Source organism: Diabrotica undecimpunctata, chromosome 2, assembly GCF_040954645.1.
Source record: "Diabrotica undecimpunctata isolate CICGRU chromosome 2, icDiaUnde3, whole genome shotgun sequence".
Classification (NCBI taxonomy): domain Eukaryota; kingdom Metazoa; phylum Arthropoda; class Insecta; order Coleoptera; family Chrysomelidae; genus Diabrotica; species Diabrotica undecimpunctata.
In genome coordinates, this window is record NC_092804.1 from 136,914,698 (window position 1) to 136,930,524 (window position 15,827).

Here is a 15,827-nt window from a genome sequence, read left to right on the forward strand (position 1 = left end):
CTTTAACAACATAGAAGATGAGGTCTCTCGCTTACAATTCACCAAGAAGAGAAATCTTACCAACAAATTAAACCGTTTGATTTTGCAAAAACAACAGAGAAGCACCTCAACACTTTTGCATAAGTTTTCAGATCATCAATTTCATCCTAGAGTCTTAAATCTAAGTAACACTAACTTTTCAGAGGATGAACTGTATTTTTTAGGATTAGGCCTTAAGTTTTCTTGTCAGAATTTTAGGTTAAGTGACTCAGTGCTGGGAGGATTTGCGGTAGAGCTGGACACTCTAATAGAAGGTATGACTAACAATGCTGATACTAAACAATATTTGAGAAACTCTTGCATTAGCTTACTTCAACAACAACAATGTAAGTACAAACGCAATTTTCATAGAAATCACCATAATTTTAAAAAACAAAAGGATTTGCTAAAATCAATTAAACAAAAAATTGATAGAGATTCTCTTGTACTCAGCAAGGCTGATAAGGGTAATTGTGTTGTAATCTTAGAACAAACTCAATACATAGAGAAAGTAGAATCTTTTCTTTCAGATAACAGTTTTGTAGTTTTGGAAAAAAATCCACTTAACACCTTTATTAATAAAACAAAAGCAATGGTCAAATTGTTTAATGATACTATTACTAAATATAACAACAGAAAGTTAATTGTATCTAATCCTATAACACCTAGGTTATATGGACTTCCTAAAATCCATAAACACAATTGTCCCATAAGGCCGGTAGTAAGTTTTTGTAATACTCCAGTTTCTATTTTATCAGAGTTTATTTACAACACAATTCAGTCTATCACTAATTTTAAACCTAAGTTCTCCATCAAAAATTCTTTAGATCTAATAGAACGGTTAAATAACATTAGGATAGAAGAGGGTTTTTATTTAGTTTCTTTTGATGTTTCCAATCTGTTTACTTCTGTACCAAGAGATGATACATTACCTTTAGTACACAATCTTCTAGACAATTGCAACATATCAGCAAAAGACAAAGATGCTATCTTAACTATACTTAAATTCTGTCTGGATCAGGACTTCTTTCAATTCAATCAAAAAATATACAAACAACCAACAGGTTTAGCAATGGGATCTCCACTATCACCTTTTCTGGCTGACATTTTCTTAGACAGCTTAGAACAGAAGTTTGTTAACAACAACAACAAAATAGTTTTTTGGTCAAGGTATGTTGATGATTGTATAGCTCTCATACAGGGAACCCAAGATGATGCTTTACAGATTCTGGATGATCTTAATAACCTCCATCCCAACATCTCTTTTACTCTGGAACCAGAATCTGATAAAAAGTTGAACTTCTTGGATATGACTATTTCCCGTAATAAAGATTCTTTAGAGTACAATATTTACAGAAAACCTACCCAAACAGATCATGTTATACATGATACATCTAATCATCCAACCCAACATAAAATGGCTGCTTTCAACAGTTACATTCATAGGTTACTCAAATTTCCACTTTCTAATGATAATTTTAATTCAGAACTTAACACTCTTAAACAAATTGCTTTCAATAATGGTTATGATCCTAACATTATCTATAAGCTTCTAAATAGAGCTAAACTAAAAATTGCAGAAAAGCTTGCATATTCATCACAATGTTTTCTTCAACCTATTGCTTCAAATAACACCAGATATTTCTCCTTCACCTACATTAGCAGCATTTCCAATAAAATATCTAAACTTTTTACTTCTACAATCGATAACATCAAAATTTCCTTCAAGTCACACAACACCTTAGGTTCCTTCTTAATCAACACCAAAGATAGGATGAACACACTTGACAAAAGTGGTATTTACAAATTAAAATGTGATGATTGTGATGCCTCTTATGTAGGTAGAACCATTAGAAAGTTATCCACTAGAGTTTCAGAACATTTGAAAAGACCAAACTCTTCAAGTTTTGGTCAACACTTATTATCCAGTAAACACAATTTTAACATCAACACTGGTTCATCTATCTTACATGACATTAGTAGAAAGAAAAACTATATGGAGTTGGATTTATTGGAAGATTTGGAAATTACAAGGGAAACGAATGAAAACTCTCACTGTCTTAATACTCAAATTAATTTAAATTGTACTAAATTTAAACCTATTTTTAAAAACTTTATTACAGCTTCACCTCGTAGGGGACCCAGCTCGACTGTTTAGACTTCCTGCACTGAGCACATCCATAGTAATTTTATAGTTATACCATTGACTGTGGGTTCAACTGAACTACTTGGATTACACCCCATTTATATATTTTGCTTTCCATTTTGATTTTCAATTATTAGTATTTTAATTACATAGTCAGATCTCTTCCTTTCTATATTACAGATAGTGCTTGGTAGACCATTTTATTGTAGTCAACCACCCACTGTTTAACATATTGTTTAGTCCGCTTCTTGCATTCTTACTTTTCGTCTATTTCAGTTGCTCTCAAACTAACACCTTAATTATTACAGACATGTTTGAGTGTGAGATCTGGATTATTCAATTTACTTAAAAATATTCTATATAATTTTTATTTTTCATCAGTGATCTCCTATAGTAGTGTCAGTTGGACTTTCGGTCAATACTTAGTTTCATAGAATTGTAAAAGGTGCAGATCACATATCTATGATTGTGACTGCTCATCCAAGTTGTCATTTGTCACATGTCACCCCAACATTTCCGTTAGATCAGGAGCCATTCTGTCTCCGACTTCTTCAAGCAATGTAGCCTCCCTTAAATTATTTTAAAGTGTTTGTTTGTCTATTTGTTGTGTAGTGTAATGTACAATTTTATGTTTATGACATCTTGTTCTTGCCGGATAGGCCACAATTGACGAAGTAAGTCTATAAACGTTAATCATATAAAAAACCTTTTTTCAACCATAAAACTTCGAGTTTTTATCGAAGTTATTCAATTTCTTTGGTTATAAAAAAACGTTTCTTGGCTTATTTCAGATGCCCCTGAAGATGATCTAGGGATCGAAAGTACTTGGGCAAGATTTAATTAAACTGTGCTCGATATATGCCTTTTATCTGATCAAAGTTCATTTATTCGAGCATTCAACCTTATATTTATTTATAAAATACTTATAGAATATGTAAGTATCTATATCTCCTGTCTATCTTTTCATGCATTTATAACAAGCTATGGATGATTATATCAACAAACAGCTTTCATACTAAAACAGACGAATGAATAACAAAACATTTAACTTGTCTTACCCAAACAAAAGTAAGTTAAATCATAAAAGTGAGCTATGTGGTTAGAAGCGGGTAAATACGTTACGTGACTGTAGTTTTTAAGTTCAACAAAATAGCTATTCATAAACATCACATGCCATGTGATTTATTCCCAAATATCTAATTAACAAACACAAAATGATTACGTTGCAGCAACACACATATCTCCATTGGGATATTATACCTTCGGAGCAGGTGAATTAGGTGAAGGAGCTGATGAAGAAGAAGAAATAGAGGAAGCAGCTGGTGAAGGGAAAACTACCTTTAGTAAAAATCCAAAATATGAAGCTCCTCCTTTGAAAGATCTATTAGATATGTCATTATCATTTTGGGTTCATCACGCTCCATATATTTTACCTCAAGGTAAGTTTTAATTTATACAGAGTGGACCAAAAGGCTGGAAATGCCTAATTATCTCTTAAATGGCTGGTCCGAATTATACAAAAACAGGGATACACCTATTTTGCAATATGCAGATTGAAAATTTGATGCTTGCAAACTTGCCAGATTTATCGTTTTTCTGATATCATTAGTCACTTTGGTTTTTTAATACAGCACCCTATACAGAGTATTCCAAGAGTTTTTTAAGAGACTATTATTTAGGAAGTAATTAATATTTTTATTTGAAAATTTAAAATTGGGAAATGTCAATTGTACCTACAATACTATCAACTAATATTTACATGTAATCTGTGTCGTCATCACGGGCGCTGTGACGTCATTACAATAGAAAAAATTAAATAGATCATGAGGGTGAATAGAAAGTTATATCAAACGAAAGGCTTTTCTATCCCAAATTCAATGGTGTACCACTATAAGGTATTAATGTTAAAAAATACGCTAAATTTTCGATTTAATGGCGCATTTATCATCTTCAAATTAACCTGAAACTAGAAAATTTTTATAGTTTTTCCAAATTCACAAAAAAGCAAGTTGTTTTTAAGATTTTATTTCGTTTTTTGACAACTACAAATAGTGATAGCTAATGTCATTTTTCGTGTTTACTCACTCATTCGTTCATTGTTGTTTTAAAACAGAAGTTTGAAATAACGTTAGTACATAAGGTAGTACAAATGCCTCCTATTCACACCTAATTAACAAGTGGATATGTTGTTGATTTATGGCGAATGTAGTAAAAATTCTCGAAATCCTCAAGATTTATACACGGAACGCTTTCCCGAAAGAAGATGCGATAAGGTCCATTTCCGAACAGTAAAGATAGAGATCATGTCAAGCCAATACAGATCGAACAAAACTTGGTGAATATTGCAGCATATATAACGATTAATCCATATGTTTGTGTCCATAAGGTCCATTGCTGCAGAAACTGGAGTGTCTTCAACTACAGTTCGAAGAGTTTTTGAAAAACCACCGTTACCATTCATTTAAACTGTGTTTGGTTTAAGAACAGAACATCGCAGACTAACCTTCATCGCCATAATGCAAGTGATGATGCAACACACTCATAGCTTTTTGACTAGAATTTTGTGGCGTGATGAAGCTCGTCTCCATAATAATGGGATTGTAAATCACCATAACTCTCATTATTGGTCAGTAAAAAATCCGCACTGATTAAGGAAAACTTGCTTTCAAACTAAATGCGGAATTATTGTTTGATGTTGGTTATTTAATATTCCTTTACGCGAAAGAGGAGTTATGGGATGGCAACAAGATGGCGCACCCCCACTAACAGCGGTATTGTCATCAATTACAATAATGCCACATTTCCAAACAGGTGGATTGGAACTTACAGAATGGTCCGATGGCCTTTAAAATTGCCTGTGCTAGCACCCTTAGATTTTTTTGTATTGGGCGATTTAAAAGGAATTGTTTATAACGAAGAATCTACAGATGTAGATAATCGAAAAACTAAAATTAGACAAGCGTGTACCTTGATTCGGCCAGAGATACATACAGCATGTACACGTAAACTGATTTGATGGTTTGACGATTGTGTTGAAGCAGAAGGTGGTTATTTTGAACATCAATAATAAGTTGATGAACTTATACAAATAATGATGAACAAAAGCACAATTAATATTTGTTCCATTATTTTCAATACAACTTTTCAATTTTCTGTTCATAGATAGCATCAATCTCTTTGTTATACTTAAAAATCTCCTCCTATGTCTGCTCAATTGCTCCCATAGTTCAATTCTATTCCGTGGCAAATTATCATTCACTATTTCTTAAACGATAAGTATACCGTTCATCAAAGCTATGATTTCTCGGCCTATATAAACTCTTATTCCACCATTGCTGTATAATTAAGAAACGTTTTTATCGGAAAATGCAACGTTAGACCAAAAAAAGTTTCCTTGCAGCTGCATCATTTATCAATTCACTTGGTTTAATCCTTCGAATTTACGTGCAGTTCGAATGCTGTCCGGAAACGCTGTCTCTTTGATAGCTTTTTAAACTGTGGCAAAAGGAGCTTCTCTCATACCACCTCGTTTTGTTGCTCGGTGGAGATCTTCTGCCTTCTTAAACCTCCCAACCGTGCTATAGAGCAAAAATGATCTTATCTTTGTTTTATTTTCTATATACACATATGGCTCACGGTGTAACATCGGTGTAACACGTCATTCCGTGAAAAGTCTAGTCATTACAGGTATTGCCGGCAAACGCTGTATTACAATCATTATTACTTTGTTTGACTGAAATTATGCGCCATTTCACGGACTGCCGTCTACGCTTTAGGCGAGCGGTGTTACAGTCCGAATGATTGAAGTTACAGCGTCTGAGGGTTGTATGTTCAGTCCAGTCATTTATTAAATAAATTTCAGAATTATTAGCGGTAGTGTATAAGTATGAACTGCTGCGCATTTTTTATATTTAAGGTTAGGGTTGTTTTTACCTTATTCTTTTCATCATAATTCCACGGCTTTTTGACGTCTTTGTTCACTTGATAATATTATTTTACTTTTTCATAAAATACACCCTTGTGGATATCCATATTTATATATTAATAAACACTTGCAACGAGATATGTGGTAAAATCTTAATTCGACGACTGAATTGACTAAACATACAACCGTCAGATGCTGTAACGTTAAATCATTCGGCCGGTATCACCGTTTGCCGTCTGCCAGGGACGGCAGTCCCTGAAATGGCGCATAATCAAAGAAATAATGAAAGTAATACAGCGGTTGCCGGCAATACGTGTAATAGTAATGACTAGGCTTTTCACGGAATGACGTGTTACACCTAACCTGCGACATATATAAAGCGTATCTTGCTTTTTATTCCATCCATTTAAGAGATAATTACGCATTTTCACTATATATATATATATATATATATATATATATATATATATATATATATATATATATATATATACATATATACATGGTGGTCCCTAAGTAATTGTACAAAAAGAAACAGTAGATTCTACACTTTAAAATATTACGAGTTAAGTCAAATTGCTTTAATAAAATGTTAATATTAAGAAAGATAAAGGGTGTTAAAGTGCAAATTTAAAATTTTATTTTTCGCTATAACTGTCATGTGTGTAAACATTTATGTATAAAAATTTACAACTGGAAACTTTTAAATATGAGAAATTATAATTTATTGCACACTTTGATATATAATATAATTGGCATAACTTTGCACTTAACTTTTTTGCTCTTTAAGTTAGCGCTATTTTTGTTAAAAAATATTAAAGGTACATTATTTTAACATAAAAAATGTATACTTGTGATTAACTTCAAAATTCAACAGTTTTAGAGAAAATCGCATTATACAAATCAGCTGCATAATTCTGATTTAAGGCAATTTCTCCTGGCAACAAAGGAAAAATAGACAAAAACAATAATGCTTTTAATACTTCTGAATTTTGGCATAGAATACCTTTAACTAAAGTTAATAGTTAACGAAATAATAAATAAAATATATATATATATATATATATATATATATATATATATATATATATATATATATATCAGCAGGATAATAAATTAATAATAGGATTTGACAAACTAACAGAATAATAGGATTTTACATGAAAAATTTTACGTTTATGTTAAATTAAAGGCATAATATAATCAAAACATTTTGTATACAAACCAAATTAAGAAATACTTAAACTAAATAACATAACTTTTTGTCAAAGTAAATGTTCGATATGTCCACCATTTTCTTTAATTCATTTGTCAATCTATTCCATAAAAGATCGTCTCATATTTAATAGCATCATTGGTTCTAAAGAAACTGCTGCAGTATTTATTTCTTTCCATAGTTGGTTGCAAATGTTTATGGGATTCTTATAGACACGTTGTTTTAATGCGCCCCATTCACCAAAATCAAGCGGATTAAATTCTGGGCTACGTGGTGGCTATAATGTATAATGGATCAATATATTCTTTTGGATACATATCCAAATCTTATGGTATATTATGGAACTACATCTTATTTGTCGCAGAAGTTAAATAATGTATTCAAATGTGATGTATCTCGTTCATTGGTTACTTATATACACACGGAATAACCTATCGATGACATTACTTATTTATATGATTACGTTGCAGCTTACGAGTAACTATAATTACATATCGAACAAATGGACTATTATGATACGAACTAATATTATGATAAACTAAATTGCCTGTGTGTTTACTATATTTATAACAATATCGGTTATTAGGCCAACTATGATGTTTTTGTAAAAATGCTAAGCTTTTAAGGTTAGATTTGTAGCAAAAGTATTATGAAACAACACACATATGTGTTATTCAATGCCTGTGCTTTAATTTTTAATTGTCCTAATAAAAATGGGTAAACAATTTACGTAATGAATATTAAATATTATTTTGGGAGTTAAATAATTATATCCATATCTCAACACATTGCCAAGGAATGTGACTACCACGACCAATTCAACGTTCAGAAAAGTTGTATTTAAGTATGTTCTCACTGCCTTCTCTCTAGAATGTGGTGGTGTACCATCTTGCATAAACCACATATATAGGATTTTCAGCATTTTACAATAGAGAAAAAGTCATACAACGCCAGTATAAAAAAAAGCGATAGAAAAGGGAAATTTAAAACATGATGACGGCCAACGTCTAAATACGGACACCGCACCTAAAGAAGAAGATAAAGAATATTTTCTCCAATAAGACATTTAGCAGCCATAACAAAGCATTTTGTGATGTTACATTATCATTTTTTAGTTGTTTTAATAAAAATAAACTATGACTTATGCTTATCTATAGGTATTCAGTGCTTCACCACACAAATATCGCAACTAAGAATTATTATGCAGCTGACTTAAAAAATGCGATTATCTCGAAAACGGTTGAATTTTGAGGTTACTAACAGGTATACCTTTTCTTTGTAGAAATAATGTATCTTTAATAATTTTTAACACAAATAGAGCTAACTTAAAGATAAAAAAAGTTAAGCGCAAATTTATGCCACACATGTGGCATATGTGTCGCCCTCTATCAGTAACATTAAAGTATGTACAAAATTATTTATTTTACCCAAAGGCATCCAATTGTAAATTTTTGTCCAAAAACATTTACAAACGTAAAAGTTATGGCGAAAAATAAAATTTTAAATTTCCACTTTAACACCCTGTATCTTTCTTAATATCAACATTTTATTATGCAAGTTGGCTCAAATCGTAATATTTTAAAGTGTAGAATCTACGGTTTCTGTTTGTACAATTACTTAAGGACCACCCTGTATATATTCATTTTTTAAATTTGAATGCCAATAGGAAGAATCACTTGGTGGAATCCAAATCCAATGCCCGAAGTGGGTGACGAGGAAATCGAAGAAGAGTTAGGAGAAGAGGAGGAGGAAGGGGCGGAAGATAAAATGAAATTGGATCGAATAGAACCAGAGACCGGACCACCTTTACTCATTCCAATTTCTGAGGACGCGTCTCTTGAAGCTGTACCGGCTTGGAGCGTTCGTTGTTCTTCTAACATTATGGAAGATTTTGGTCTGGCTATCGTGAGATCAAATATTTGGCCTGGTGCTTATTGTTTTTCTACACAAGGGAAGATGTTCCAAAATGTTTATTTCGGTAAGTTATTTTCTTTCCGCTAAGTATCTGTCCTTTTAAAGTCAATTTGATAGAATTCTAGTTGTATTGAGAATTTTAATAGAAAGAGATAATAAAGAGATATGAGATATAAACAGATAGTAGATGTTGTCGACATAGGCAAGAAAATTTATTTGTTAACAAATGAAAATATTTATAAATTATTTTCTCAATGATATAGACTTTTTTTAACTAATTAGACTTTTTAACTAATTTTTTTATCTTGATGGTCTAATGGTAACTTCAGATATTGTCATTCAATCTGTTTTTAATATTGCATTATATTTATCATCTAACATTTATTTCAATAACCGTGACAAACTCGACAAAAAACAATAATGAGTTATTTACTCACGTCGTTTTCCAAATAATGACTAATCTTCGTTTAATATCGCGTTTTTAGCTCTTTTTGGACACATTTTTGTTTTGTCTGTTTTATTTTTAGGATATTAGTCAGTCGGGATAGCATTTGACCTTGCATGGTAAGATATTAAAATTAGGTATATAAAATATAATTCTCTATATCTTTGTTTACGTACATACATGTCAAAGTTAATACTAAACGAGATAATTCAATAATTATGCATCCCTCCCCTTCCACTGTTTCCCCCCTAACTCGGAAAATATCGACCGCACGAGAAATTTGTAAAAAAAATTGTAAGAAATCGCTTATGTAACAATTTCAGTTCCTACCATTTTTGTCGAAAAGTTCAAAATGATGGAGATATTGAGCACCAGTTCTCTTTTTTCATTTTTGAATTCAAGATGGCGGCTAGCGAAACGGTTGAATTTAGTCACCATTTTAAATTTACACTACTATTGACGCCTCCCTAAAGGTTAAAATAATAAAATTTGGGGCAGCTCGCCATGCAAGGTTAGGTCTTTTTTGTCTAACCCGACTGGTCTATATGTAGGGTATCGCTTAATACATTGATTAAATTCAACCATATACATAAAACTTAATTGCAGAATTAAAAATCTGCACGTAAGCGTAGGGTAAGTCCGGTAGAGCTGGACAACATTTCTTTGGACGCTCACTAAAATTATATTTGTCAACTTATTAACATTATTATTTAAGTGTTTGGTAAAGAATTTAGTTTTATACCCTTAAGAGTTTACTTTCTAATTGAATATTATTAATAAAGGCTACATTGAATTTTTTCCAAAACTTTGCAAGGTCCATCTCACCCGGACGTGTCTGGGTGAGATGGACCAGTAGCTTGGGAGATATGGACCAGGGGTAAAAAGTAGGATCAATGACTACAAACCAAGTATAAAGTGAAAAATATGTATATTTTACATAATAACTAAATAAAAAACAAACAAGTCTATTCTTTTGCTTTCTTGACCACAATCTTCCTATTAATGGGAAACTTCCCTTTTTGTGACATTATTTCCCCTGGTACCGCAAAAGTCACATTTTACTTCAAATCTAGAGCAACCTTCATGAAACCACCGAGAATACTGTACACACCTTACCCAGTCTTCCTTTTTTTGTAGTTTCATTGTAAGCCTCTCCTCATCCCACACATTCATCTTCATCCCATTCTTCTACTGACATATCGTCATCTTGGACTAGATCTGTAGAATCATAGCTTTCTGAGTCTAAACTTTCAAACTGTGTCACTTTGCCAGATGGTTACTTTTTTGACTTGAGAAACTTCTTTTTTAATTCAATTTTTTTTTCTCAGTTGATCTTGTTTTTCTTTTTTTGTTTATCTTTCATTGCTTGCTCAACTGCCTTCCTTTTTACAACAGCAATGTTCTGAGCTGAATTTATTTTGAAACAGTCGTCAAACATCTCTTAACGGTTACTTTCTGCGCGAGAGAAGGGACGGGTGATATATATTCTAGAAGTTTAGAAGGAGTCATTTTTGACTGTATAAGGCTACTAAAAGTACTGGGGATACTAACAAGATTAAATTTAGTTCTTGGTACTGCACAGGAGACAGAAGAATCAACAGTGTCACTTGTTGGCACACTAGTTACAGCATTGACGTGTTGGTGCACTAGCGAGAGTGTGCGCCAATACTTGGACAATGGGCACTGCACCGGAGGAATCGGGCGTAGGCTGGTATTACAGACATATCTAGAGGGGTTATGCCACAAGCTTGAAATCCACTCACACCGTTTTGTACACCTGCAACTTTGGTCCATGCAGAGTTGAGCAGTTTTCCAAACTGCAGACGATTGATCTTTTTGGATGGATTGTTTGTAATGAAATAATTACACCTTAAAAGTAGGACTTAAGTGATTTGAAAAAGGATCGGTCCAAAGGTTGTAGCCAGTGCAAAGTATGGGGTGAAATGGTCATTAAAATGATTCTTTCTTGTTCCGTATATACTAGGACTTCCAAGGAACTGTTGTGTGAAGTGTGACCATCAAGTAAGAGAAGTACTTTCCCGGCTGGTTTCTAGGTTGGAAATGACTTTTTAACCAGTGCAGAAAAATTGCATTAGCGACATAAGAAGATTTTTGTGACATTTTTACAACTGAGCTAGGAGGCATTCCGTCCATGAACTTAATTTTCAAATTCTTGCCCTTCATTATGCAGTATGGGGCAAGAAATGTACCTTCAGCGCTAACACAAGCTAGAACAAAAACAGTTTCACCATTTTCCCCTGACGTAATGGAAGTTATATTTTTAAAACCTTTAATGGCAACAAGATTTCCTGGCTCGTTGTTCAGTTGAAGCCTGGTTTCGTCCATGTTAAAAATGTCCCCAGGCTTTTCAACAAAATTGTTTTCCAAAATAACACTTTCGAGTAACTTAAATTTTTCTTTCACGCACCTCGTGTTCATTCCGTTAGCTCGGGATACAAATACACCTTCTGATTTTCTAATAGTAAGAGTAGGATTTCTTAAAAGAAAAGAATTTAGTCAATCATAACTAGCCTTTATTTTTTAATCCTTCTTTTGAGAGTGGTCTTGGAAATTTTATAAGCTTTAGCAGCAGCATTGACACCCATTTCTTTATTTTCCACCGCATTAACCGCTTGTATTAATGCATCTTCCGTCCACGCCTCTCTACTGGTATCCTTTCTTACGTAGTTAGTTGGCATTTTTCTGAAACAGAAAAGTACCAGCTACTTAATTAGTAATTACACTGTAAGTCATTTTAATAAAAGTAACATTTAAAACGTTGGTACTGGTCCATCTCTCCCGTATTGAAATACGTGGCACATCTCTACCAAAACGTACTGGTCCATCTCTCCCAAAAGTCCGGGTGAGATGGACCACCTCATAATTCGCATTTTTAACGTACACATGGCGGGCTTTTTAGGTTAGGTTACTACCTACATGTTTATTGACATCGCTACAAGAATCCTACGTCGATATCACGTAAACTTAAACTGAAAACTAAAACTATTTTACTACGTTAAAAAACTTTTGGACTTACCAAAACAGACAATGACGTTTTTCTCGACAAATATTAATAACAACACCACACAACTAACAGCATGTCTTCACTGTAACTGAAGCATACTCACAACAAACGATGGTAGCGCTCGAGCGTCACAGTTCGGAAATAATGGACTGGTCCATCCCTCCCGGTGGTCCATCTCTCCCGGACTTACCCTATATAAAAACGAACACATAAGATAAAATGTTACAAATAAATGTAAGGTTATATCTTTGTGTCAAGTTTAGTTTAATCCATCCAAGACTTGAAACTGTAATTGTGAAGTAGTCTTTTGGAAACCTTCGGTATGCTTTTAATTCACATTTTATGGTTTAATCTAAAGCACCATAGTTGCAGGTCAAGGTAGCCCGTCTTCCACATTTATATAGGTTGTATGCGCATAGTGCATCTCCCGTTCCAATTCGATTAAGGATGTTCCGTATGTTTCTTGACTGCACGAAGCCGTCTGGCTTTAGTACTGGGTCAATAAGATTAGATTGTTCGAGTGGGACTGTTTCAGTCCATAGCGTGCGCCATCTGAAGGTTAAATTGAAATAATCAGCTATTAGGTGGTTAAAATTGGTGATTTTCTGGATTTAAGTCGATTAGCTGCTAAACTCGGGACGTCTTCGTGGGAGTTGGGAGGTGTAAGTTACTATTTAATTTTGAATACTTTTTTATCAAGGTCTCTTATCTTTGTATGAAAGGCGGAGGTATATAGCTAATGGTGGAAAGTCAAGTAACCAAATTATTCTCATTGTTACATTGAGCTGTTTATCCACTATCTTCATATGTACACTATTTAGGATCAAACTTCACAGATATTCGTAGTGAGTCCGCAGATATTCCTCAGCTAGTACCACGTAGATTCTGGATAAGGTTATTTCTAGCACTTATCCTTTGTGCAGTTATTACTAGATGTTTTTTAAAGTCTTGTCTAAGGTAACCCACCGATATTTTGGGGAAGGATGGGAAGGGCATTGGTAGGACCCCTTTTGGTTATTGCGATGAAAACAGCTTACCGCAGTTATATTGAAGTTGGGTGCCAGTCGTCATTTTGAGAAATATTCATACAATTTGTTCAGATCGTTAGTCAGCTCGTATTGAGTAATTTCAAAATGTTTGTGTTGTACTGTTGTGTTGTGCTAAACTTTTTTGCATCAGTGTCAGGTAGGTCTGATATATACAAGTTGAAAAGCATAGGAATAAGGACTAATCCTTGGTGTAGACCATTATTTAATTTACTCTCAATTGCTTATGTCATTACCGTGAATTAACTGAAATTATCGATCCGATAGCATGTAGTTAATTAGTTTAAATGTTATTTGCAGTTGATATAGGAGTATCTGCTTCCATACTGTGTCATAGGTAGTTGTCAGATGCACAAAAACTAAATCAGTCTCTTGTTGCTTTTGGAAACGTGCTTCTGTATGTAGTTTGACTTAGAACCTAATTTGCGCTGTTTCGATTAGGTCTCAAATCTGCTTGTTTGAGTGGGATATTTTCAAGAATTTGTAAGCTTATCCTGTTTAAAATCAGCGGTTTCAGCAGTTTATAGCAGTATCTTAGAAGTGCTATGTGACGATAGCTTTTAACTTTATCCTGGAGTTTACTGGATTTCAATACAGCAACTACTTGGATTTTCTTAAATGCTTTTGGTAGGTCTCTAGTTATTAAGATTCATGAATAGAAAGCAGCTAACCATTTTTTTGTTCTTTAGACGCATTATAGTAAAAACTCAGGATATATTCCAACAAAACTAGGCTTCTTGGCAGTTTTTATGTATCGAAGGTCTGATGTTTTTCTTTTGTGAGAAATTAGTGGAAGAGTTCTGAGTTCTGCTAGCTATTTGGTTGGGGAATAAAAAGTGGACTTCTTAAGTATATAAAAACAATAAATTTGCATATTGATAAATTCTGCTGAAAATTTATATTTTGTCATATTATATAAATCTATATAAATACTTTTGCAGGTTTTGGACTAAAACATATGGAAAGCAATTTTTCGCCTGTGCCTCTACCACCTGTTGAACAAGAATACCCAATTGGACCTGAAATAATGGAGATAATAGATCCAACTGGAGCAGAAGAAGAACAATGGCGAATTGATCACTTGCCCAAGCCGAAGATAGAGCTTCCCGTTGGGGTAGAAGGAGAAGAAGAAGAAGAAGAGGAGGAAGAAGAAGAAGAGGAGGAGGATGAAGACTAGATAATACTTATTTATATATTTATTTAATATTTTTTAATTTTCACAAAAATATTGATTCTATTTAATTGAAAACTTGTGATGAAACATGATATTATTTACACTAATAAATAGTTATAATTCTGTTAAAAATTGTATTATTCTGTATTCTTAGTGTTTCTTTTTTGAGCATTTAGCTAGAATAGGCATCAATTCGGTCGGCTCCTTCACTAAGCCGGTCGTATCTTGCTTCCAAATGAGATGAAAGTACGAAGTTCACTGTACGAATTCCAACAAACTGTTGTATATATACCGGAGAACTTACGGCAATTCACCAAACCATAAAAAAATGTGGTTTTATCCGTGCAAGCAAATTTGGTATTATAACTGATTTAATGAGCGCATTTCTTCTTCTTCTTGATGTGCCTATCCGTTACGAATGTTGGCGATCATCATGGCAAGCTTTATCTTATCTGCAGCAGCGCGGAAAAGCTGCACAGATGTTGTATTGAACCAGATTCTGAGGTTCTTTAACCAAGATGTTCTTCTTCTTCATGGACCTCATTTTCCAAATATTTTTCCTTGCAGGATGGCTTGAAGGAGATCATATCTGGATTCATTTCGCATAATATGTCCAAAGAACTTTAACTTTCGAGATTTGATGGTGGTCAGTACCTCTCGGTTCTTATTCTTTCTTCTGAGGACCTCCTCATTTGTGACTCGGTCAGTCCACGGGATCTTAATCATTCTCCGATATAGCCACATCTCGAATTCTTCCAGTTCTTCTGCACATATCTTCGTTCAAGGTCCACGATAACATAAAGCATCTAACACTATAAAAAAGAACAGAGAAGACGTAGCATCGCAGCATTCTTACTTTTGTATCAAGAGAGAGGTTGTGACTCTTGAAGAAGGCCCCTATCCGATTGAAGATGGATC

At 33.5% G+C, this 15,827-nt stretch overlaps 2 protein-coding genes across 2 annotated transcripts in view; one reads left to right on the forward strand and one right to left on the reverse strand.

Moving 5' to 3' along the window:
* Positions 1–15,030, forward strand: part of Rsph4a (Radial spoke head protein 4a) — a 53,197-nt gene extending 38,167 nt beyond the window's left edge. Inside the window, exons 7-9 of the mRNA XM_072523573.1 lie at positions 3,394–3,603; positions 8,972–9,283; positions 14,677–15,030. Coding sequence (XP_072379674.1) covers positions 3,394–3,603; positions 8,972–9,283; positions 14,677–14,912 — 758 coding nt within the window. The 3' untranslated portion in view covers positions 14,913–15,030. The remainder of the gene's footprint in view (positions 1–3,393; positions 3,604–8,971; positions 9,284–14,676) is intronic.
* Positions 12,346–15,827, reverse strand: part of LOC140434933 (nose resistant to fluoxetine protein 6-like) — a 64,920-nt gene continuing 61,438 nt past the window's right edge. Inside the window, exon 11 of the mRNA XM_072523572.1 lies at positions 12,346–12,367. The gene's annotated coding sequence lies outside the window, so the exon portion shown is untranslated. The remainder of the gene's footprint in view (positions 12,368–15,827) is intronic.